The 27,061-nt window shown below is 39.8% G+C and overlaps 1 protein-coding gene across 1 annotated transcript in view; it reads right to left on the bottom strand.

Moving 5' to 3' along the window:
• The window catches only part of Tbca (tubulin folding cofactor A), a 52,592-nt gene extending 26,717 nt beyond the window's left edge, over window positions 1-25,875 (bottom strand). Inside the window, exon 1 of the mRNA XM_042690859.1 lies at window positions 25,728-25,875. Within this exon, the coding sequence (XP_042546793.1) occupies window positions 25,728-25,780 (53 nt within the window). The 5' untranslated portion in view covers window positions 25,781-25,875. The remainder of the gene's footprint in view (window positions 1-25,727) is intronic.
• Between the last annotated feature and the right edge of the window lie 1,186 nt (window positions 25,876-27,061).

Genomic DNA, 27,061 nt, shown 5'->3' with positions numbered 1-27,061 from the left:
TATTACTAAGATACAATATATTTATTAAGAGTCTAGAACTAGACTCAAATACTGATCCCACTGGTTCAGTTGCTTCAGTTTCCTCAACTGTGAAACAAAGATTTTAATAATTCCTACTGTGAACTGTTGCATCCCTAGGACATAGGGCTCTTATTACCATTTCATACATCATCTAGTTCTATTTATTCTTATTACATTATTTATATTTGTTTCCTATTTTTATGTTGGAATACTGATCTTTCTTATTAATTCGTAAGCATTTTGCACATTCAGATCCTTATTCTCATTATGTTATATGGATAATAAATACCTTCCCAAATCAGAGTTTTTTCCAATGAAATTTTGCATTACAGTGTCAATATAACCAAATCTATCAATCTTATTATCATAGGTTTTATGTGGATAAGACTTTTCAAAAATGAATTATTTTAATAGAAACATAGAAACAGTTTTTGGTCATTGTTGTTTTGTTGGTCATCGGGCTTGAACTCACAGCCTGGGCACTGTCCCTGAGCTCTTCAGCTCAAGGCAAGTGCTCTACCACTTAAACAACAGCGCCACTTCTGTTTTTTAGGTATTAACTGGAGATAAGAATCTCATGGGCTTTTCCTACCTGGTTGGCTTTGAGCCATGATTCTCAGATCTCAGCTTCCTGAGTAGTCAGGATTATAGGCATGAGCCACTGCGCTCCGACAATTTTTAGATCTTGTTTTTTGTGTTTTGTTTTTGTGGGTCGTGGGGCTTGGACTCTGGGCCTGGGTGCTGTCCTTCAGCTCTTCAGCTCAAGGCTAGCACTCTACCACTTGGGCTACAATGCCACCTCCAGTTTTCTGAGTGGTTTATTGGTGATTCAAGTCTCACAGACTTTCCTGCTTGGGCTGGCTTTGAACCACAATCCTCAGATCTCAGCCTACTGAATAGCTAGGATTACAGTCATGAACCACCAGCACTGGCTAATTTTTAAATAGAAGAAAGTTCCATAAGCTATATGAGTAACTTCTAGGAAAAATTCACTTATTAAAATTTCTGGATGGGTATTACAGAAAATAAAGTAAATTTATTCTAATCTTATTCTTTCCTAAAGAAAAAACAAAACTGTCTCCCCAACCAACAATCTGGAACAATACTAAAACCATTTCTACAGGTTGTAACAAGTTTCCTGTTTCAGAATTTCTCTCAATCTTAAAAGAATTGTCTCAGCTAGGCACTAGTTAATCCTAACAATTCAGTAGACTGAGTTTTGGTGAATCACGATCCAAAGCCCAACCTGGGCCACAATAACCAGCAAAAAGATAAGGTGGAGGTGTAGTGCAAGAGGTAGGGTACCAGCAGAGCAAGCAAATGCAAGGTCAGAGATTAAACCCAATAATGACAAAAAAAAAATTTCCTTTATAAATGGATATTTGCATCCTATGAAATCATATGTGTAGGTTTTACATACTAGGAAAATATTTTGGTTTAATGATTTCCTGAACCGATAAAAAAGAACACAATGTAAAGAGCAGGCTTTTAAATGGGGGGAGTTCAAATTTTATTCATATTGGCACACGCCAAGACAGAAATATTTTAACACAAAAGTCTGCTCATTTTCTAATACTTCCTTCCCCTCACCACTTCTCCACAGAACATCTGTAGCACCATGCAGAACACCATCTCCAACTCAATACAATGCTAACTCTCTTTGGTATGGCGCAATAACTTTTAGTCCATATTTACAACTAAATTGAATTCATTTTAATTTCCCTAAACTAGTAACATTAACGATTTTATTGAAAGTTAGATATTCACTTTCCTCATATTAACATTTAACTTTGTAATTCTACTTATTAATAAAGACTAAATGCACACTCAAATTTATTTGGGTTAATTTGTCCTTTATATAATTGTGAACTTACTATTCACGTTTCCATTATTTCATATGTACTTTGCATGCATCCTAAATAGCTGTTAGCTGTTGGCAAATCAAGGAGAATAAGCAGGGCATGGGTGGTTCATGCCTACAGTCCTAACTACTCAGGAAGTGGAGATCTAAGGATTGTGGTTTGAAGCTAGCCAGAGGAGGAAATGCTTATCTCCAATTAACCACCAAAAAAGCCAGAAGTGGAGCTATGCTTTGAACAAAAAACTCAAGGACAGTTTCCAGGCCCTGAGTTCAAGCTCCAGTACACACAGTATGTGCACACACATAAGTTTTATACAACCTTTGTTATACTCAATTTTCCTTAAAAAGCAAAATAAAACACTACTTCAATGATATTCTCTATGCAGAAATTCATATATTTGAAATAAATATTAATTGGGCCACTACTACTATAAAGCATTTTCATTACAGAGCTAAATTGAAAATCCAGGGGGGAGAAAAAAATCATGAAGCAACAAGAAAGCAACCACTTTCTTTACCTCATCAGTGTATCCACCAAACTGTCACTAGAAACACTTAGTTTTGTACATATAACCAAAAACAATTCCAAACTTCTCAGAAGGATATTAAAAACTCTCCAAATGTACTTCATATTATATAACACTACATGCTTTCTACACTGTGTTCACAGTGTCTCATATACACACACACATATACATATCTATATATTTATCTATATACAATATAAACTTTTGTGGCGGGGGGAGTGGCACTGGGGTTTGAACTCAGAGCTTTGTGCGAATTAGACAAGTGTTTTAGTTAGGGCCATGCTTGTGCCCTTTTTGCTCTGGTTATTTTGGAGACAGGGTACTCATTCTTGTCTAGGCCAGCCTGGACTGTGGTCCCCCTTCTTCACTTCCTGCCATAGCTGGCCTATCAGACAAATCACCATGCTAGCTTTCTCTTTTGAGATGAGGTCTGAATTACTTTTGGCCTGGATATTTGATCCTCATAATCTTAGCCACTCATACAGATGGGATGACTGACTTGCACTACATGTGCCTAGACACTGATTAACATGATCTCACAGACTTTATCCAGGGTGGCTTTAACTTCATTCTCACAATCTCTACTTCCCAAGTAGTCAGGATTAAAGACATGAACTCCTGTCACCTGGCTTGTATGCATTTCTAAAGTGTATCATGGATGGTTTTTTAATCTTATTTGTTTTGCCAAGAAGAAATACCTATCTGGGCTGGGAAGGTGGCTCAGTGGTAGAGCACTTGCCTTGCATGCTCGAGGCCCTGGGTTCGATTCCTCAGCACCACATAAGCAAAAAGAAAGAAGCCGGAAGTGGCGCTGTGGCTCAAGTGGTAGAGCGCTAGCCTTGAGCTGAAGAGCTGAGGGACAGCGCTCAGGCCCAGAGTTCAGGCCCCACGACCGGACCCCCCCCCCCCCCCAAAAAAAAAGAAATACCTATCTTTCCCTATCCCTCCCTACTCATCTCTACTTAAGATATAGCTAAGGCAGAGACATGTTTCATCCAGAAAGCCTGCCTTGAGTCCATCAAGAATTCTCTTAACTTCCTCTCCAACTATGATGTTAAACAGCTGTATGTTCATGGTAAATAACACAGACCTAAATAATGCTTTGCAACAAAACCATAGGCACAAATATTATCGCAGAATCTTCAATTCCCATTTCCTGTACAGAAATTGCCTCCATTTTTCTCTTTTTTTGTAAAAAGAGAAAATTTCCCTACTTTAATCTTGTTATACTAAAATAAATTCTTGTTAAAATTAAGAGGGGAAAAAAAACCCGAATAGTATCTCAATAGTCATTCGGACCAGCAGTATTAAAATCATATGGACAATTTTAATTGAAACATTACAATTTATATTGTGTCTGCTTAAACCAAGGCATAGACAGATTAGATAGACAGTTTCTGAAATCTAGAAGGGCTTTGGGGAATATATGAGAACATACCAAAAGTTTTCTAAAAATTTTAAGTCTTGTTGGCCCAGGCCATAGTATTTAGAAAGCTTGCAAGATGAATACAAGTTCCAGGTCATCCTGGCCTGTCTTAAAAACAAACCAACCAAATGAATGGGGGGGGGCGGGGGGGGGGGGGAAGGGGAGAGAAGAGTGGCTCAGTTTCCAATTGGATCATTTTCCTATAATGACTTGTAAGTTGTAGCCATTCATAAAAAACTTACTATGAAAATATAGTATTCCCAAAGTCTTTATTTTAGGTATACATTTGCAGATCCTAGACTTATGGACCAAAGGTGAATTTAAAAACAAGTAGCCTATTCCTTACCAAAACATGAAAAATCAGTTAATTTCCAATGATTATTCTCCAGCTATCTTTGGTTTAAAAAAAATGATCACAAGTGTTAGTAATGGAATTATTTTAAGATGACATAGTTAAAGAATACTGTTCTTGTATTCTATATACAAGTTTATATTGTAATGACCTGTGAGCAGATCTGTGGAGAGGCTGGTTAAAGGTGATAAAGGAGGGGTTTTTTTGTGTTTTTGTTTTTTTGTCCATCATGGGGCTTGAACTCGGCTTGGGCGCTGTCCCTGGGCTCTTCAGCTCAAGGTGAGCGAGCATTCTACCACTTGAGCCATAGCGCCACTTCTGGTTTTCTAGTGGTTTATTGGAGATAAGAGTCTCACAGACTTTCCTGCCTGGGCTGGCTTTGAACCGCAATCCTCAGATCTCAGCTTCCTGAAGTAGCTAGGATTACAGGTGTGAGCCACCGGTGTTTTATTAGTGTTCTGCAACCCTGTCCTGGGTTACCTCACAATTGGGAGCAGCTGCAACCTCCAAGGGGGCAAGTTTCTTTTCCTTTTTGTTCCTTCCCATAGGCCTATCCACCTCTGCACAGGCCTCTTGGCCCTGTGCAGGCATCTCAGCAGGCCTCTCAGCTCTGCGTGGGCCTCTTCTCCAGCCTGGGTCCCTCCTTGGGCCTCTCTGCCGGCCCAGGCTCTCCTCAAGCCTGAGGAGAGGCACTGCTTTGCTCCTCTCCAGGAAATACATCCCTTTCCTCTTGCCTTGTGTCGTCCCCTTCTATCTCTCTTCCCCAGAAACCCTGCCTCTCTGTAACTGGTGGCCTACCCCTCAGGTTCTCACACTGTAAGAAGTCATTTACTAAAATGACTACTAAGGCCAAATAAACTTAAGCCATGATATGTAAAGCAACTTAGGTTCTAGTTCTCTTGACTGTTTTGCTACGCAGTCATGGGTAAACTCTTTTCTTTTCGTCAGTCATGGAGCTTGAACTCTGGGCCTGGGCACCGTCCTTCAGCTCTTCAGCTCAAGGCTAGCATTTTACCACTTGAGTCACAGCACCACTTCCGGTTTTTTGAAGGTTTAAAGAGTCTCACAAACTTTCCTGCCCCTGTTGGCTTTGAACTGCGATCGTCAGATCTCAGCCTCCTGAGTTACTACAGGCCTGAGCCATGGGCGCCTAGCAGCTCTTTTGTTTCTGTAGTTCTAGAGTACATAAAAACGAGGGGGTTGTACTAGATGATTTCCTCTTTGCAGAAGGACGGAAAAAAGGGAAGGAAAGAGGATGGGAAGGAGGGAAAGAAGGAAGGGAAATAGGAAAGACCATCTTAGTTTATTTACAAAAGAAATTAGATTATCAAAATAAACTGATCATTTTCTGTTTACAAAGCTAGCAAAGTATTCTGAAACTGGCCTTAAAATGTTTAAAAGTAGGATTTTTTCCAGGTCAATAAATCCACCATTTTAGGTTTAACTATCAATTTCTCTTCACTTTACTGATATATCTTTCCTCTTTAGGTCTCAAAAGTTGCCATAAAATCTCATGTTTCTTTATAATTCATGTTATAATTCATCCCAGTCTGGTGTTTCATCAATTTAACAGTTCTAATTGCCTTATTATCTGCTCTGGTGCAGTAGTAAAGCCTCTGAACATTTCATTTACCTTACCAACAAGAAAACCCCATATATCTCAGCCTAAAGGATATTACCTCTACCTCTTGGATGAACAGAGGCATGAAGACTTAAGCTCTCTGGAAAGCCAATATAATCTATCACTATTTAACTGTTTGTCAATGTTTATGCCTGTCTCACTCACATTTAATGGGGCTTTATATTGTTATTTTCCACTATAAAATTTTGAAGACAACTAAATGTCACTAATTCCCTTCTTAGTTTAACATGTATATTGGATTACTTACTTGTGAGACACAATGAATGGGTGCAAATGTGTGGAAACTGGGACAAAAGACTGATTTTATAGATTCAAATTCCCCTTCTGACTTTTGTCATCTTTATGGCTTTAATAAGTTATTTGTCCTTTGGGCCTGTTTCCCTAAGTAAAATAAAAAGGCTACTTATTATTCAACATAGTCAATATAAAATATAGTTCTCAGTCCAATGCTATATATACAACAGGTAGTCAGGAACATTTGGCAATTCCGTTTCCCTGCTCACTAGCTCCCACTGACTGGATTCTGTTGCTAAACTGGCCTGTTTGACTACAGAATCAAGTCACCAACTACTTCCACAGGAGCATTTACAATATGCTAGTTGCAACTAATTAGTCAGGGTTGTAATCTACGACTTGTAAAACCCACTCATTCAGTTGCAATCAGCACTGTTTTATAGACAGAATAGATGGAATTTGAAATACCAGAGTCTAATGAGAAGTACAAGTTGTCATGTCGAAAACGAACTTTACAACTTTGGTGGGGGGGGGGGGGAGAGAATGGGTGGGGGGGGTGGGGGGGAGGCTGGAAAGGGGAAACAAAGGAGGAGGCTACAATGCTTGATAAGAAATGTACTCATTATCTTGCCCATGTAATTGTAACCCCTCTGTACAGTATTTTCACAAAAAAAGATAAAAAGATAAAGAAATACCAGAGTCTATTACGAGTAGTAAAAATAGGAATAGTTCATTACATTTTGCTTCAATGTGTATATACATATACATATATATGTGTATATATACATATTAGGACACTGCATTAATAAAGTGTAGTTCTTATTTTAGTTTGAAAAATTTTGCTAACTTATAAATAAGACCAGACATGTTTAGTTGGTTCACTCCTGTCAACCCTCACAGAAAATTGTACTGCCCTTAAAAATCAGATCAAGAGGCTCCCAACACAATCTTCCTCCACATAGTCAGTTCAAAACAAGCTTAAAGTTAACCAAACCAAGAAACAGAAATGAAACTTAAAATTCTTCCCTTCTTAACCATTTGTCTTCATTTCTCATTTTATTCCTCTGAACTTCAGTACAGAAGCAAGTAAAAGCCTCCCTCCAGCCCAGGCTAAAATTTCATGAAATCTCACGGCTCTCAACCAATAGCTGGATATGGTGGAGCATGCCTGTCACCCAGCTATGTGGGAAAACCACAGTTCCAGACTGGCCTGGACAAAAAGTTCATGAGATTTCCTTTCAACATAAAAAGCTGGGCATGATAGTGTAAGCTCGTCATCTCAACTTTGGTAGGACTATGTCCAGGCTGGCCCAGGGACAAAATTATTAAGCCCCTGTCCCCAAAATACCAGCATCTGGAAGCTGGTAGCTCATGCCTATAATCCTTGTTACTCAGGAAGTTGAGAATGTGGAGCCCAGGCAGGAAAGTCTAGGAGACTCCAAAGCCAATTAGCTCAGGTAGATGTGTGGCTCCAGCATCAACCACACGCAAGCCAAGTGAGAGAGTGTGAGGCACTCTCTCCAGTTTAAGCCCTGGAACTGGCAAGATAACCCCTAAAACAGAAAAATAAAAAAAGCAAAACAAAAAGGACTAAGGGCATGGCTCAGGTGTTCAAATACCTGTCTAGCAAGTGAAAAGCCCTGAGTTCAAACACCAGAACAGTAAAACAACAACAAAAGACAATAAATGCATGTCAACAACAAAACACTAAAATCTAGAAAGTATCCCATAGTCACAATTCTTTTAGTGGTCTCTGAGAAAATGTGTTATTTCCTAAAATAGACTAAAATTAAATGAGGGTTGGGGAAAGCTTTCTGAAGAAAATGATATGAAAGTTGGATCTGATAGATGAGTAGAAATTACCAGGGCAAAGATGGGCAAAGGGTATGTGCCAGAAATAGGAAGCAGAGAAGCAGCATTCTACGTACTAGAGAACACAAGATCTAAAACAACAGAAAACAAAAATGTGGTTTGAAATTAAGTAAGACTGGATCATTAAATGTGGAGAAATATTAAAAAGATAAAGATCAACAGGAGAACAGAGGACCAAATTAACTTGTAAAGTCAAGAAAATTATACTTCTTCCTAAATGTATTGGACAGTAAAATGAGGGGGAATGGCCTAATCTCATGTGCCTTTTAAAATGAACGGTCAAATTGGACACTAGTGGCTCCTGTCTGTAATCCTGCTCAGAAGACTGAGATCTGAGGCTCATTATTCAAAGCCAGCTCCAATTGAGATTTTCATTTCCAATTAACCACTAAAAAGTCAGAAGTGGCATTGTGGCTCAAGTGGCAGAGCACCAGCCTTGAGGACAAAAGCTTAGGGACAGTGCCAGGCCCTAAATTGAAGCCCCAGAACTGGTATACATACACAAGTCATTACAGCCAGGTATGGTGTGCATGCCTGTAACCCAGAATGGGAATTTGAGGCCAGGGAAACCCTGTTTCAGAAAGCAAACGATCACATAGTTCTCCCCTCCCCCCCTCAAAAAAAGTCTCTTATAGCTGCAATATAAGTAACGTAACAGAAGTGGGCAGGTTAGGGCCAGTCAGATAAAATAGGAATGTAATGGGAATCTATGAGAGAGGTAGAAAAGCTTAATCAAGAATGGTGGCTGTAGGAATTTACAGATGTTAAATAAATATCTATTTTAATCCTGATGGATGATAGATGAAAGGAGAGGGAAGGGGAGAGAAAAAGGGAGACAGAGGGAGGGAAGGAGGGAGAGAGGAAGAAAGGGGGAGAGGGGGAGAGAGAGATGACCAAAGGTTAACTTGGCAGATAGATAATAGTATTGTACTGCCACTGTCAGAACAAGAGTATGGGAGAGGAAAATATAAACCTAGTACCTTTGTGTCTGAGATACCTATGTGCCATTAAAGTAGAAATGTCCAGAAGTAGGTGGTCCTAGAATTCAAGAGCGAGGTCTGGAAGTGATTAAAATGTATATTGGAGGTGAGTGGCAGAAGTAGGTGAACTGCTCAGTGGAGTATTTATTAAGTAAGAAAGTTCCAGGTAGAATATCAGCAACATTCAGGGAAGGTAAGCCATACTAGAACAAGAACTGCATCTGTCTTGTCATCATTAGATATCTATCACTCAGACAAGTGTCTGTCATATATTGGTGACACAATAAATTTGTGTTGCATAAATAACGAAGAAAACAAAAGTAAGACTGAAGAGAAGCACAGAGGTAGAAGCAAAATATTACCACAACTAAAAAAAAGAATAGGGTAAGTCAGGTGCCAGTGGCTCAAGCTTATAGTCCTTACTATTCAGGAGGCTGAGATCAGAGGATCGAGGTTGGAAGCCAGCCTAGGCAGGAAAAGTCTGAGATTCTTATCTTTAACCACCAGAAAACCAGAAGTGGCACTGTGGCTCAAAGTGGTAGAGACCTAGCTTTGACCATAAGCTTAGAAACAGTGCCCAAGCTGAGTTTAGGCCAATGGTCAACAACAACAACAATGTAGACAATGTTGGGGAGGCCAATTTGTCAACTACTGGTAATGAATCGAGATAAAAACTCAAGATTTTAAAAAGTATAAATGATCTCTGTTCCACTGCTGTTGTCATGAAAGAAGCAGACTATAGCAGGTAAATAAGTGACTGAGAAGTAGAATTGTAGGGACTGTGAATACAGATGATTCTCTGGACATGTACGGCCTCTCTTGGAATGTGGAATAGAGGTTTTAGCAGCTTTTTAAAAAGTGACTTAGGTATGACAATACTGTTGAAAAGAAACTGGGAAAGAGGTCAAAAACATACAGAGACACAGGAGAGAGGGAGTGAGAGGAAGGGAGGAGGGAGGGAGAGGGAGAAAGGGAGGGAGATAGAGAAGGAGGGGGAGAGGGAGGGGGGAGAGAGGGAGAGAGGGAGAGAGGGAGAGAGGGAGGGAGGGAGGGAGGGAGGGAGGGAGGGAGGGAGGGAGGGAGGGAGGGAGGGAGGGAGGGAGGGAGGGAGGGAGGGAGTGTGAGCAAGAGCAAGTGCACAATGGATGGACTCCATACAATTTTGACTTTCCATATGAGGGTTAGCTCTTGATCCTATGAGGCAGCAATGAGGAGAATGGAGGTAGAATGCAGGCAAGAAATGATGCTTGCATGAGGCACATTAGAAGACTTCCTTCTATTAGCCAGGGAAGACATCAGGAAATTAGTGGCTAAGAAGAGCCCAAAAAATCAAAGGCATTATTCAGAACAGAAAGCCAAGGGGTATTCTACTCAGAGGAAACTGTATATTTAGTAAAGCCCTGACAGTACTTTATATTCAAAAGTTGATATATTTACTAAAACCAATAATAAAACATAGGAAAATTGGCATGAACTGGGATTTGGCCCTTAGTTAAATTTTGCCTAAAGCTCAGGCTACAGAAAGAATCCAAGGAGTATTTTCTAATATCTGATGATTAGACTATTTGAAGAATGAATTTATTGAATAACTACTAAATTAAAGCTATGATCCATGAGTCTAAGATAGTAAGTCTAAGTATAGTATCATTGCAAGAAATACCACTAATTTCATAATTTTAACTATAAAAGAAGGAAGATACTAGTCTGAATTTTCACAATGAATATAAACCTGAGCAATGTTTAGCACTGTGAAGGCTAGAGGTGTGGCTCAAGAAGAATACCTGCCTATAATAGTACAAGGCCCTAAGTTCAAACTCTAATACTACCAACCCCCCCATATCAAAAAAAACCTGAACACGTTATTAATATTTAGCATTGTGCCTCATATACACAGATGTTAAATATCAGCTGATGAAATAATCTCTAGAAGAAAACCTCAGGCTTACAAAAACTCATCAAACCCAGATTGACAGTGTTATTAGTAACTTACTGGGAGGTACCAGTTCTCATTTCACATCCTTTTCCACAAAAACTTACTTTGTTTACTGGAAAATACTTTTTCCTTGGCAAAAAAAAAAAATTTAAGAGTTGTAGCTACTTAAAACTGTAGAAGATAAGCTTTAGTATGCTTATGTTCAAGCTTACTGGTCACCCCTATTCCAGTGGTGGCCTTCATATAAAGAGGGAACTATTTTCATCTATTTGGATCTCAAAAGCCATTGCAGCCTTTAGAAATATCTCAAACTTCCCATTGAAGAAGTGTTTTGAGTATTTCTGGGTAAAACTTTAGCCAACCAATGGTAATTAATTGGAGAATTTGAAACTAAAATATACAAACATTTACTTTAGGTTTATAGAAACCTCTGGGAAAAGTTAAAATAGATATAATGCTATGCAGTTGATATGAATCAAATGACTATTTGTCTGAAAAAAGGAAAAAGAAAAAAGACCAGTACGTATATGTCCTCATACATACACACACACATACTCAGAAGCCAAATCTAAGTTTTTTGTTTTTGCTTTTTTTGTTAGTCATGGGGCTTGAAAGCAGGACCTGGGTTCTGTTCCTGAGCTCTTCAGCCCAAGGCAAGCGCTCTACCACTGGAGAGCCAGGGCTGGCTTTGAACCATGATCCTCAGATCTCAGCCTCCTGAGTAGCTTAGGATTACAGGTGTGAGCCACTGGCGCCAGGAAAATCTAACTTTATCTCTTTAAAATATGTACACTGGGCGCTGATGGCTCATACCTGTAATCCTACCTATACTCAGTAGATTGAGATCTGAGGTTGTCAGTTCAAAGCCACCCAAGAGAAGTAGAGCTGTGGCTAAAGTGATAGAGCACTAGACTTGAGCACAGAAGTTCAGGGACAATGCCCTGGCCCTTAAGTCCCAGGACCTGCACAAAACAAAAATACTATTTCATACATGATAGTACTCTTTATTATGACAATTAAAAAATAAATTTACAAAAGTTTTAGTCATATAAACTCATTTCTAAATATATTTAAAAAATCTTATCTTACACAGAATCTAAACTTTTATTAACAGCACTCTTCACAAGTATTCTGGAAAATTATGAGACTATAAGAATCACATATAGCAGTTCAATACTATATCAAAAGCTTAGAAAAGGAATATAAAAGTGCTAGTTCTTCTTTAAAAGGCTAATCTATTAGCAGCTTAAAACTGGGCACAGTAGGGGGTTAATATGCTGTTGTCTGAATCACTTCCATCACTTTAAGTACCTATTAGTCCTTATTAGCAACGTGCTAGCAAGGTGCTATTGGCCTTTTAAAGTTTGTTTTACTGCTTCTCATCCTATTGGCCAGAGAGCTACTTCCCAATAGTATTTAAAGCATTAAGTTTAGGTCTGTATATCTACTAAACTTTTAGATTTTTTTAAACATTTAAATTTGTATTTTAAAATGTTTTATTTTTTTAAGACAATATCCAGAAGTAATATACATTGTTGAACATATCCGTATGCCTAATCTGTTTTTATCCTATAATTTTACTTAGTTTTGGGCAGTACTAAGGTTTGACCTCAGAGCTTTATAGTTGCTAGATAAGTGCTCTACCACTTACTTGGGTCTGAACTCAGTCCTTTTTATTTTTTGGCTTTATTTTTCAGCAAAGGTCTCACATGTTTTGCCCATAATTGGTCCTCAAACCATGATCCATGATCCTTCCACCTACACCTCTGCATAGCTGGGATTACAGACATACCACAAATGCACAGCTTATTCATAGAGATGGAATGTTACTTTTTCCTCCACTGGCCTGGAACTGCAATCCTCCCAATCTCTCTCTCTCCAAATAGGTGGGATTACAGAAATGTACCAACTTGCTTCTCATGTTCACTGTATTTTTTTTTTTTTAAGACAGAGTCTCCCTATGTTGACCAGGCTCGTCTTAAACTCTTGGGCTTGAGCAATCTTCTTGCCTCAATCTCTTGAGTAGCTGTGCCTACAGGCACATTGTCATTTCCAACTTACATTATAATTTTTAATAATATGAAAAATAAGCTATAAAATTTCTCCAAAAGCTAAAGCAATTCATGTGCAAACTCAGTAAGATTACTAATACAAAACTATTTTCTAAACTAAAGTAATCTGAGTGTAACTAATGGTTAGTCTTCATATATCACAAACATACTTGAAAACTGAAGTTCAGGGGATGTGGCTTGGGTTTGACCCCCAGAACCTTAATAACACAAGCCAAACAAATTAACTCTGAAATTTAGTATTTTTCAAATACTAAGATCGAAAAAGTAACTTATCGTCAAAGTTTACTGATTACTTAATTTCAAGGACTAAGCTTTGGCCAGCATTGTGGCTTGATTCTGTAATCAGTTTGTTAGTCCTGTCAGGAGAGGGGGTTGTATTTGTGAGATTCCATGTAAACCAATGGCTGGGCAAGGTGGTATGCACTGGTCCCCACCACAGAAGAAGCACAAGTAGGAGAACCACAGCCCCTAATAGTCTGAACCAAAAAATGAGACCTATCTTGAACATAGCCAGTATAAAAAAGGGCTGGAAGCATGGCTTAGTGTTAGCGTGCCTGCATAGAAGCATAAGCTTCTGGGTCAATCCTCAGCATGAGGAGGAAAAAGGAGAAATCGAACAAAAACCCGAACAATAAATAAAGACTTAAAAAAATTCTAACCATTAGAACAGAAAAGTCCTCATGAGCAAACTGTATCTGTTAACACTGTGTAACATGGTAAGAAAGTTATCCACTTCTGGCTCTACCAGTAGTTAGCTGGGTCATCTTAAACAAGTGTCTACCTCAGTGTGTATGGAGAGAGGTATGGGAAGAAAGTAGGAAGATCCAGAGAGACAGAATTTGAGAATAATGAGACAGAATCTCACAGACTTTTCTTCTAGGTTGTCTTTAAAACAAGATCCTCCTGATCTCAGCTTCCTGAGCAGTCAGAATTACAGGCATGGGCTAATGGTACCTAGCTCAAAAATTATTCCAGTGATTATATTTTTTCCTTTTTGGTGCCAGTACTGGGACTTGCCCTCAAGACCTGGGTCTTATCCCAGAACTTTTTTGCTAAAGGATAGCACTCTCCCACTAGAGCCACAGCTCCACTTCCATCTCTTTTTGGGTGATTAATTGGAGATAAGAGTCTCATGGACTTTCCTGCCTAGCTGGCTTTGAACAGTAATCCTCAGATGTTAGCTTCCTGAGTAGTTAGAATTATAGGCCTGAGCCACTGGCATCTGACTTCTGCTTTTTTCCCTGAAAAAACAAAAACTGAATATCCTTGTACAGTCCTGCAGACTGATTACAGGACCTCTCTGCCATTCAAGCCATTATCCCTAGCTTTCAGTTTGTTTTTCAAATATGATCTTGTACTTTTTACTTGGGCTAACCTTCAATGGCAATCCTCCTGCCTCTGCCACCAGTGTAGCTAGGATATTTAGGCATTAGTTACACTGTTTAATTGTTCAATTCATTTTAGACTATGAGGTCACTGAACAGCATGTTAACAAATTTCTATGTTATTTATAATTATATAAATACTTAGAATTATTTGAAGGACACTTTTATCAGCAGTATCTATACGTAAAATGCATATATTCTCTGAGTCTACACTTGTAGGAATTTATTTTACAGATATACACGTACATTTGTGAAACTAATATATGCATACAAGTATAAACACTGCAGAATTTTCTAAAACAACAAAACACTGAAAATAATAGTATCTGTAGAGTAACTACCATTTGTTCTTAAAGACATAAATTTATCAAGAACATTTTTATGGCAATCCTCAGAATGTATCCCTGACCTTATGGAGCTTATATCCTACTGGAGACTAGTGCACATCATTATGGTGGTTTAGCATCTACTCCAAGGAAAGCAACTATCAGAGAGCAAACTGCTGACCTGTGTGTGAGTGCCAGTACTCAGAGCTGAATTCAGCTCAGCTTTTTTGCTTACAGCTAGCACTCTAGCACTTGAGCCATACCACCAGCCTGGGCAACAAAGCAAGACAGCATCCAAAAAAAGAAAAGCAGTAAAAGGGCTTGGGACATAGCTCAAGGTGTACAACACCTGCCTAGTAAGCATAAAGCCATGACTTCAAACCTGAGTAATGATTCAAAACAACAACAACCACAACAACAAAAAACAAAAAAACAGTGAGAAAAACGGAGGCCAAAGAAAACTCCTAAATATTCATCCACACAAGAATGAAATAATAGATTAGTATAGTCATACAAAGTTCTAGGAATAAATGTTTATATACAGCATATATAAATTCTTTAAGGACTGAGAACAAACTTTTGCTATTTTAAGATTCCTTGCAAGCCAGGCGCTGGTGGCTCACACCTGTAATCCTAGCTACTCAGGAGGCTGAGATCTGCAGATCACGATTTAAAGCCAGCCCAGGCAGTAAAGTCCATGAGCTCTTATCTCCAATAAACCACCAAAACACTGGAAGTGACACTGTGGCTCAAGCGGTAGAGCACTCGCCTTGAGCTGAAGAGTTGAGGGACAACGCCCAGGCCCAGAGTTCCAGCCCAATGACTGACCAAAAAAAACAAGCAAAAAACCCTACAAAGATTCTTTGCAGTATCATCTACTGCTCAAGAGATTTCAAAACATCTATATCCCAACTTCTCGCATATGTAAAATATAGCAACAACAGTATTAACTGATGACATTGGTACTAAGTTATACTTAGAAAGGAGCAAGAAGTTCTGGTGTACACTACACAGGATACTACAGATAATAATAGGATGAATATTTCAAAAGTTAGAACCTATCTTCAAAGTTTCACCAAAAAAATGTTAAATAGGGAGATAAATACGTTCAACCTGCTTTAAACATTATGTGATACGTACATGTATTGAAACATTACATGGTGAATCACTAATTTTTATGTTTTTAAGTATCAGTAAAATATTAATTTAAAAATAATCTATGAACTAGGCACAGTGGTCCACACCTGCAATCTTAGCCACTCAGAGAGATTTGGGAGGATCTTGGTTCAAGGTCCCAAGTTCAAGCCCAAGTACTGCTACAAAGAAAAGCCAACCCCCCCCCCCCAAAAAAAAAAACCCAAAAAACAAAAACATAAAAACCAGAATAGGTGAGCCCATTTATACCAGTTAACAGTAAGCAACTATACAAAAACAAACACATGTATACAATTTACTAAACAGAATCAAAGTGTTCTGGTTAATTCTAGTAGTTGATCTTGAATTAACCAGAACACTGTCCCTTTGATTCTGTTTTAATAATTTTTAAATAGTCTCTTCCTAATTTAAAACAATGTTGCTAAGTTGTTGGCTTCCAAGTGTACATTAATATTTTTTAATCTCTGAAACACTGTTCAAAAATGTTTAATCACTGGAGGATTCTTACTATTTTTCTTTGCGTGTGTGCTGGTACCAAGGCTTTTGAACTCAGGGCCTCATACTGTCACTCTGCTTTCTTGCTTTCTACTGGCATTCTACCACTTGGGCCATACCTCTAGTCTGGCATTTTAATAAAGGAGTTTTAACCATTAAGTCTTGAGGATCTCAGCCTCCTGAGTAGCTAGAAATACAGAGATGAGCCATCAATGCCCAGCTTAAAGATTGTGAGTTTTTTTTTTCTTTTTGCTTGTCATGGGACTTGAACTCAGGGCCTGGGAACTGTCCATGAGTCTCTGTGCTCAAAGCTAGTGATCTACCACTTGAGCCACAACGCCACTTCGAGATTTTTCTGAGTAGTTTATTGGAGATAAAGGGTCTCATGGGCTTTCCTGCCTGGATTGGCTTCAAATCACAGTCCTCATATCTCGGGATCCTGAGTATTTAAGATTACAGGCATAAGCCACCAATGCCTGGTTGCTGCTTCTTCCCCCGACCCCTTCTTTTCTGGGCAGTTTATTAATTCCAAACACCTGAATCCAACATTATTCCCAATTTGAGTGGTTTTTCATGATCTGAAGACTATATTTATTTTTTGTGAACATGTGCTAATATAAGGCAGTGAAAGTTTTTTTTTTTCTTTATTGTCAAGGTGATGTTTCTTTTTGTTTTAAATTATCTTTTTTTGTATGTGTGCTAGCTCTGGGGCTTGACCTCAAGGCCTGTGCACAATCCCTGGGCTTTTTGCACTCAAGGCTAAAGCTGTTTTCTTTTCAAAATCTTAGACATTCCCCCCAAACACAAGTTTTATACTCTTCCTTTCTTTATAGCCATTAGTGAAAATGACAAGTAAAAAAAAAAAAATCTAACTTTTATTACAATATAGGCTTGACTCCATCTGGACAACCAAGCAAGTTCAAGACCTGCCCAAGTCAGGTAGCAAAACTGTCTCAAAACACCAAAGGTGCTAGCACTGGCAGGTCACACCTGTAATCCTAACTACTCAGGAGGCTGAGATACCTGCTGGATATAGTTCAAAGCCAGTCATTACAGGAATGAGATTCTTATCTCCAATAAACTTACCAAAAAAGTCAGAAGTAGAGCTGTGACTCAAGTGGTAGAGAGCTACCCTTGAGCAAAAAAAAGCAGCTCAGGGACAGCACTCAGGTTCTGAGTTCAAGTTCCAGGATCAGCAAACAAAACAAAATAAAAAACACCAGAGGCTCAGTAGTAGAGTATTCCTGTGTTTGTTCCTAAGAAAAGAGAGGGTGGGGGGAGAGGATATAAAAATCAGTTTCAGGGTCTTTCCTAGGATCAGTAACCATTTATCCTTAATTTTTCTAACCACGTTTTTATATAGCCTCATGAACATAATAATGCTGCTTTTATGGTATGATTGTTTGCTTCCCTTCAAAGTTCAAGTTGACACTTGAATCTTGTGAGTACCACTGCTGTATTTGTTCACCCTTTGTCCCTCCTTTCTGTGTCCTTCTCTTACGCTCCCTAAGACATAGTGAACAAACAAGACAAAAAGGAAACAAGAATAACAAAGAACAAACCTCATGTTTCCATTTCAATAAATATTTTATATGATCAGAGGCACATAGGCATTGAGCCTTTGTGACACGTGAATCTCCAACTTAGAATTAAAAGGTGTGGTTTTTAGGAAGACTGATTAGGTCATGAGGGCCCATCCTTTGTGACTTGGATCTTCTGAGAAGCTTCACATAGCATTGAGCCTTTTTTAAAAAAAATCTGTTGGCACCTAATCTTAAGACTTATACAGCCCCTACAACTGTGAAAAATAATTTTCTATTATTAATAAACTACTCAATCTCAGGGATTTTGTTACAGTAGCACAAATGCTAATACTGACAACAGCAATATATTAAACATTGGCTACATACCAGGCATTTGGGCTGTTCTGCATGATTACCTTAAAATTTCCAAACAATGTAAGAAAGGTACCATTTTTAACCCCGTTTTGAAGCTAAGAAAATTGGGAGTTTTAAAGGCTGCATGACCTAGGGTTGTGATAAAATACCTATGTGAAGCCAGGATGCTATCTATTTAATTCACATTGCAAGAATAAATAACAACTATAGTGTGGTAATATAATAACTGAATCAGTGGCTCTCAACTTACTAGATCAAGTTTAAAATCTTTATAAAGGAAACTTAACCCATTCATTTCTCCACTGCAAATAACTTTCATTAAATATGTATTGTTTCAACATCCTACCAGGTAATTCACAGACATTAAGACATAGATTGTGAGTGAGGCTGCTAAATAAGCAATCTTTGGATCTATGACATTATTCAGTTGTTTGGGCATATCATCACATCATAATAGAACATGTTCTTCCATAAATGTATTGCTGGAAATAGAAAGATCACATATCTAAGCATTTATGGTTTAAGAATTTTGGACTGAGCAGGGCTCACATCTGTAATCCTAGCTACTCAGGAGGCTGAGATCTGAGGATCACGGTTCAAAGCCAGCCCGGGCAGGAAAGTCCGTGAAACTCATCTCCAATAAACCACCAGAAAACCGGAAGTCGCACTGTAGCTTAAGTGGTAGAGCACTAGCCTTGAGCTGAAGAGCTTAGGGACAGAGCTCAGGCCCAGAGTTCAAGGCCCGACGACCGACAAAAAAAAAAAAAAAGAATTTTGGACTGCTATTTTTAGCAACATTTTCCAACTTTAGCTTTACAAAAGTTCTTACCACACAACAAATGCAATGAAGACACACAGAACATACATATGTGCATATGCACGCATGCACATGCGCGCACACGTATGTACATATCTTTCATTGCCACCTTTAACTTATGAGAGACGTTGGCTTTCTACCTTTCCATTTTTGAAGAGACACATGGTTGCCAGCTGTGTAGCTCCTAATATAATAATCAGTGCTTGCCAAAAAGTTGCAGAATATAGTAAGGAGGTGGCCACTTGCAGTCCACTTTGACACTGCCTTAGACCACCACTTTGGAGAACTGGATACATTACAGAATTACAAGAGCAGCTAAATTTCAACGTAAGAAGTTGACCATTTTGGCTGAACTTATTTTGCTTATAAAAAAAAAAAAAATAAAGGAATACGGTACAAAAGGGGAAAGAAAGAAAATATTAGCATAACCTATAGGAATAATTTACAAAGATATGTCCTTAACCTCTCATAGATTTTATCCACCATAGTTCTATCTACCCTGTCTGTCTGTCTGTCTGCCTGTCTATCTGTCTGTCTGTCTATCTATCTATCTATCTATCATCCATCCGCTTTTATTTTTTATTTTTTGGTGGTTACTAAAGTTTGAACTCAGGACTTCACACTTGCTAGCAGGCCACACACTCCAGCCTTTTGGCCTCAATTTCTCAACTTTTGTCCTGGCCATCCTGAACGTCAATCCTACTGTTTTTTTTGTTTTTTTTTTTTTTTTTTTGTCGGCCGTGGGGCTTGAACTCTGGGCCTGGGTGCTGTCCCTCAGCTCTTCAGCTCAAGGCGAGCGCTCTACCACTTGAGCTACAGCGCCACTTCCGGTTTTCTGGTGGTTTATTGGAGATAAGAGTCTCACGGTCTCTCCTGCCCGGGCTGGCTTTGAACCGCGATCCTCAGATCTCAGCCTCCTGAGTAGCTAGGATTACAGGCGTGAGCCACCAGCGCCCGGCTTAATCCTACTGTTTACATCTTTCATAACTAGGAACATATGGGGAGGCAGGGTATGCACAGCGTTTTTATTAAAATGGAATTTTATTAACTTTGTCTAAGCTTGGCCTCAAACAATGATCCTCTAGGTCTCTGCTTGAGTAACTGTAATAGGCATGAGTAAAAAAATAATGCTGGTATTCCTTTAAATACAAGGAGTGTAAAAAAAGCTAAAGCTGCGGATAGGAGGCTTATGTTTGAGTAAGTATATGTATCTTTGCATTTTTTACTTTTTAAAACTTATGTGAGTATAATACATACTGAACTAATACAGATTCCATTTATGTTGCTTTCAATTCCAGCTATATCCATATATTGTGTGTGTATATGTATACAATATAAACCATACAGTTATATACCACAAATGTAAGTATAAACAAACTTGGGAAGATCCCAGTTTGGAAACTGCTTGCTTTTATTACAAAAAAAAAAAAAAAAAAATCAATACAATTTTCCCACAGGTTCATGATGTAAAATTCTATAATCAAGGCTTGTAGATTTGTAATTATGGTATGTCAGCTACATTTAAACAAGAGTGTTAAAAGATTGTTAAAGTTAAACTAACACAATTGCAGTGTGAATTGTCCTAGTCTCATTCTAATCTACTGGTGTCACTTTCATTTAATCAGAAGGAAACTATGGGCCAATGTCAGTGCTATTTCCAATGCCCTAACATCCTTCATTCACATTAGATTTTTAAGCCATTACCAATCTAAAATAGTAATAAAAAGATGTATTTAAGAAGGTATTTTAAGTAATTAATTCACCCACTAGTGGGGCTAACTTAGCAAGTTTTATTGTAATAAAGTTGGTTTTAAAGATATTGAGTAACCCTTATGTTAAATGGATAAAGGCCAGCATTTTTTCCTTGCAGAATTTCTTGAATCAACCACCAAGTCTAGTAACAAAAGAACTTACTTTATAAAACACAAACCCTACTTGGAAGCCTGTGGCAGACATAAGACATTTAGCTAAATTATCAAATCAGCTTTAAGGAAACATCAATTCTACATTTTTTCTAGTTAGAGAAAATTCTTTTCTAACTCAGTTAATACGGAAGGAAGCTATTCTGAAGAGGAATAATATTTGCACCACACAGTTAACATTTTAAATGTGTGCAAATCTCTCATTTACTATCAACAAGTAGTACTCCAAATAACTCTCAGCACAGCCCAAAAGGATTGTTAGCTACAAAGAGATGACCAGTCATCCTGGTTTACACAGACTATCTCAGTTTGGGCACTGAATGTGGGAAAGCCCTATGCCCCAAAGCAAACAGGACAATAGATGTCACTTAAATAACAAGAAAAATAAACAAAAATAGGGATTTCACAGTTCTATACTAAGGAAGAAATTGGAGTATTATTTGGTAACTCTCTGCTAGGGCTGCCAGATTAGCTGTGACCCTAAATCGAAGAAGAAAAAATAGCAAGGTTGTTCCAAACCTACCAAGCAGGATACACTATAGGCTGAATATCCAAAATGCTTAGGACTAGAAATATTTAAGATTCTGGAATATTTGTATAGAAAACTGAACATCCTTAATCCAAAAATGCTCCAAAATTTGAATCATGCCAAACACTAAAAAAATGTTGGACTTCTGAGCATTCTGAATTTCAGATTTCCTAATTAGGGATGCTCAGCACTCTAATCACATGTTCACAAAGGCTGCTTGTTCAAAGAAATGGTAGCATTATTACCCTCCAGCTCTAGACTAAATCTCTCTAGTTTCATAGCCAATGGCCTTCAAAAAACAATCCTGTTACTGGGATAGAATATTTAAAGAGTCTCCTGGTCAGAGACTCAGCACCAGGAAAGCCTCATTATCATTTCTGTCCAACTCTCACCTTTTAAGTCATAGCAAACAAATGGACTCATTCTTTGTTCCTAGTGATCTAACTATTTTCTTGAAACTCATCTTCAAAAAATAGTTGTTTTTGTTTTTTTGCTATATATGCTTATAAATTTTCTCTGGTACTATATTCTTTAAGGCTTCTACTACTTTTTTTTTTAATGCCAGTCCTGAGGCTTGACCTCAGAGCCTGAGCTCCTTTTGCTCAAGGCTAGCCCTCGAGCCACAGTGCTACTTCTGGCCTTTTCTGTTTATGTGCTATTGAGGAATCAAACCCTTGGCTTCATGCATGCTAGAACAACACTCTACCACTAAGCCACATTCCCAACCTGGGGATTCCACTTCTTTCCTGCCTTCGTACTTCCCCTGAAACTTGCTCTGCTTGCCTTTCCAATACGGACTGCTATCCAGTAGGCTGCCTTTACCATGCTGAAAACTGGACACCACTACTCCATCTCCCTGATACCAAACACCACTAATTACTACCTGTTCCATATTCTCTGAACATTCAACTTGTCTGTCCAGATTTTTCCCTAAATCACACAACTTGGAACTCTGAAATCACCTAAATGCCATGAAATATTTGATTAGATCCTAAACACCAATAATTCACTACAACCTACTCAAACTGAACTCCAGGACAAATATATCTAGAATATAATTTCTAGTGCCCCCAACTTTCAGAGGGAACATGAACAATAACTTTAAATCACTTTTTCCAATAAAGTTGTGACTTCTGAAGACAAACTGGGCTATGGGAAATAAATATATGGTTAGAAAAAGGGTGAGAATAGAAGTGTGTAGAATATTGCTTTAAAAAACTAATAAGAAGGATCCCTTTCGAAAGGGACGGGTTGGACTCCTGAAAAGTTCAGAACAAGTTCAGAAATCAAGAAGACTTTGAAATTGAACTTTAATCCTTATTAGTAAAAGTTTTAAATATTTACAGAAAACCATAATGAAGTCCCATATTGCTCAGCCTGACTAATTAATGGGACTTTGCTATACCCACTTATTCCTCCCCTGACCCCCAATAGATGAGATAAAACATATTTTTTTAAAAATAAGATACTAAGATGATGAAAAGAGCCGTAGTAAAATAATTTTCGGGGGGGGGGGGGGGGGAGAAGCAGCTGGCTAGGCCCAGCAATCCTATGTACTCAGGAGGCTGAGATTTGGAAGACCACAATGCAAAGCTAGCCTGTAAAGAAATTCCAAGAGACTCCATCTCCAAAATAACCAGCTAAAAGCCAGGCTGGAGACATGACTCAAGTGGTAGAGTGCACTAGATACATACTCAAGCTGGAGAAGCAAGCTGTATGAGTGCTGAGTTCATACCCTGGTACTGACAATAAATAAACACACTAATAGTTATGGATTTAGAGTTATAATCTAAGTACTATGAGTAATAAATGGCTAAAAGTTTAGGTTTTAAAAAAGCATCTCTTCGGCTGGGAAGGTGGCTCAGTAGTAAAGTGCTTACCTCGCATGCATGAGGCTCTGGGTTAGATTCCTCAGCACCACATAAGCAAAAAAAGCCAGAAGTGGCACTGTGGCGCAAGTAGTAGAACACTAGCCTTGAGCTGAAGAGCTGAGGTACAGCACCCAGGCCCAAAGTTTAAGCCCCACAAGTGACAGTGAAAGGTTAAAGTTTGAGGTAGTGACCACCACGTGTTGCTAGTATCTGTCTAGCAAAGCAACACGTGGTGGTAATCAAAACACCTGGTTGATTGTGTACCTATATAAGACCTGCAAATCCTTAGCCCGGGGCTCTCCTCCTGGGCTCCGCCGTGTAGGAGTGTAGGACGAGGCCCGAGCTGCAGCCTGTTTAAATAAAACAGCTGTAGAGTCTGACTCTCGGGTGGTCGTCTTGCAGGGAGGGGTCCTGCGACCTTGGTATAACAGGAAAAAAAAAAGCATCTCTTTCATAGTACAACAAAAAATTTCAACAGAAAAGCCATGGGAAAAAATATATCATACACATTTCCTGTTTATAAACAGTTTAAGATTATAAGTTAATTTTATAAAAATGAGAAATTTATCAAAGTATAAAATATATCTAAAGTTTGAAAATGTTCTGCTGAAAATAAACTGAAAACTCAAGTTCCAAGAAGTTTTCAGAACTTCAGAAAACCTAAAAACTTAGTTCATAATTACATAAGTTTTTTGAATATGTGTTATAAACATGTAACTATTTGAACTAAACATTATAAAATAATATCAATTGGGATGAAAAATGTCAAGATTCTGTAAGAAATTAGTGGAAAATCACCACTGTAAGTCATTTCTCATGATTTCAGTCTAAAGTATTCTCCATTACATCCTGGTTCTTATTCCAAAAATACAATATATTGATTAAAATGACACGCAAAATAAGTCCAGGAAAAAAGAAAAGGAACAGAACTGTGGACTGGGTGATGGTGTGGATTATATGTATTTTCAGTTGTACATCTCCAATTCCCTCCTATTATTACAAAATTTAATTCTTTGGTAAAGTATCATGAGCTAAAAGTAAAAAGTTGTAGATCAGAAACTCTTGTTTCATTTCCCTACTCTGGTACCAACATGCAGTGCAACCTTAGTCAAGTCTGATTTTTTTAACTCTCCTAGATACTCAGGAGGCTGAGATCTGAGGATCACCTGTCAAAGCCAAACCAGGCAGAAAAATCCATGAGCCTCTTCTCTCCAACTAGCCAACAGAAACCACTTGAAGCTGTGGCTCAAAGTGGCAGAGAGCTAGCCTTGAGCACAAAAACTCAGGCACAGCTGAGTTCAAGCCCCACGACTGACAGGGGGAAGAGGGGGGGACAGAAACCATTTACCCATTATTACTGGGTAACATTTACTAGCCATGGCTACTTGCACAACAACTATATTAAGTGAGTACCTACTCTATTTTATAAATGAGGTGAGGAAGGCATTACAATGTACAATATTCCAGAACACAAAATAAGTGGCAGTGTCCGCTCAGAAGCGCTTTGGCAACAGGAAAGCTTCCAGACCAAGTACTGTGCGCCGTCGTATTTAAAACTCAAAATGTGAACTCATTTTGCCTCTAGTTTATCCTTCTCTTCCGGTATCAATAGGAAGAAAAAGTGGGTTAACAGAAATAAAAACGACTAGGAGACTGACATTTCCACGGAAATGTAACTGGCCCGAGAAGGCGGTTTAGTCTTGAAATGCTTCATCACCGTTTCATCTTCTTGGGTTTAGACCAGAAAGTTCTAATGATCACTTGAGTATGTACCCGCCTTCGGGAATGAAAGCAAATTAATTACCCCCAGCCAAGGGAGCGGCCTAACTACCACCCCGCCGACGGCCCTCAGCGACGAGCCGCGGGAAGGCAGGCCGAAGCCGAGGGAGGCCTCGATTAGTTTGCAGAGTGCTGGAAAGTTCACGCCCAGTGCTCCCAGTCCCACCAGCCTCGCCAGGCTGTCACCGGGCTCGCTTCCGGTCTCTCCAGGGTGAGGCCCGCGAGGCCGGCGGACCTCCCCACCCCGCCACCCGCTAAACTTCAGCCGCTGCTTTCGAGCCCACCTGAGGCCAGTGAAGCCCGAGGCCGCCGGCCAGCCGTGCGTCAGGTGTGGCCGGGAGACCCGGGCGCGCACCGCCGGGCCCGGCCTAGCCGCCCCCCGCGTCCCCCGCGCCAGGCGCACCCTCCGCCTCCCGAGGCGCGGGCGCCCCAGACTCCGCAACCATTCGAGCGGCCTGGCCGCGGAGGAAAAGCCTCGGACTCGGGCCTGGCGAACTCGGGGCCCGTCACGGCCCCCGCCAGGCGAGAGGCTCCGGGTGAGGCCTACAACCCAGACCCCGCCTCCGGCCTACGCTCGGACGGGCCTCGCGGCCGCCACACCACAAAACACAGCTCGCGCCGGCTCCTTACCGCTTCACCACGCCGGTCTTGATCTTGATCTGCCTCACGCGAGGATCCGCCATAGCCTTAGAACCGCGCGGGAAGGAGGGGCAGAGAGCGGGAGCCGAGGTGGCGACTGCGATGGATGGCGGACGGCGCGGAGGGGGCGGTTAAATCCCGCTGGCTCGCCCGTGCGCACGCGCTGTGCGCGGCCCGGCCGCCCCGCCCCGCCTCCCCTCCCGTCCGTGGGCGGGGCTTTTCCGGGTAATCCCAGGCTCTGGGTGTCCCGGCGGCCGACAGGTCCTCCTCCTGCGCTGCCACCCCCGTTTTTCCCTCGTGGAAACTGCCTTCCTGCTTGGACAGCCCTCGTACCCTTTACACTTTGTCGTTTTTTCCTGTGCCAGACAGTAGTCTCATTGGGTAGGAGCTAAGAAGGTCTGATCAGGGATGCTGAAGGCCCAGGGATGCAGGATTCCATTACAATACCCCAAGATGGCCATCACCCTTGACCAACTATTGAGATAATGGCACTGTACCTTTCTTATGTAGAAGCAGACTTCTCGCGCCAGGTTTGGGGACTTAGCTTGGGGACCTAATAACTGCTACGTGGCCTTCCCCTGGTGGCCCTAAACCTGGACGGGCAGAGGATCAAATGCACAAGCCATGCCTTTGCGCACCCGGGCAGCCATCGTGCAGTCAAGTTATTTGGGGAAAGGCCACTGAGGAAGGCCTCAGTTTTTTGCCTTATTTGACAAAACTTCAATCCTGCCTTCTACTCAGTAGCTTCGTATTTAATGGCCCATTTCTCTCCTTGAGGTGTAATTTTGCTTTGCTAACAAATCACCCTACTATTGCCTCTTTTTTTTTTCCTTTGGTCATGGTGATGGTTTTGCACCCAGCAAAGTGTCCTAATCTTAGGCTACATTGTACCCAAGAACTGAGGAACATCTGGAAACCTCCAACCTCACCAGTAATAGTTGGACAGGAATATTGCTTTGTAAGATTATCTGCTTAATAGAACGACCTGAAAACTGTATTAAGGATATTTTTATCTTCATTATTTGGCATTAAATGGTACAAAACAATGTGTGTTTTGTGAAATTAAATACTAAGCATACAGTTAAAAAAAAATCCTTACCCTTTTACCTCAAACCCCTATAAAAGTGTAGATACTGTGACTTACCAAGGAAATGACTTCAAATCGTAAGTGTCAACATATATGTGTGTAGCACACAGAAGCTTGAGCTTCTTAGTCAGACTTAGAAACTTACATTTGAGATTCTATACTTTTTTTTACTTTATTTATTTATTGGTCGTGGGGCCTGAACTCTGGGCGGAGGCACTGTCCCTTGGCTCTTCAGCTC

Source organism: Dipodomys spectabilis, unplaced genomic scaffold, assembly GCF_019054845.1.
Source record: "Dipodomys spectabilis isolate Male_0828 unplaced genomic scaffold, ASM1905484v1 ptg000140l, whole genome shotgun sequence".
NCBI lineage: Eukaryota > Metazoa > Chordata > Mammalia > Rodentia > Heteromyidae > Dipodomys > Dipodomys spectabilis.
Note: the sequence above shows the minus strand (reverse complement) of the source record. Positions and strands in the feature narration are given on the sequence as shown.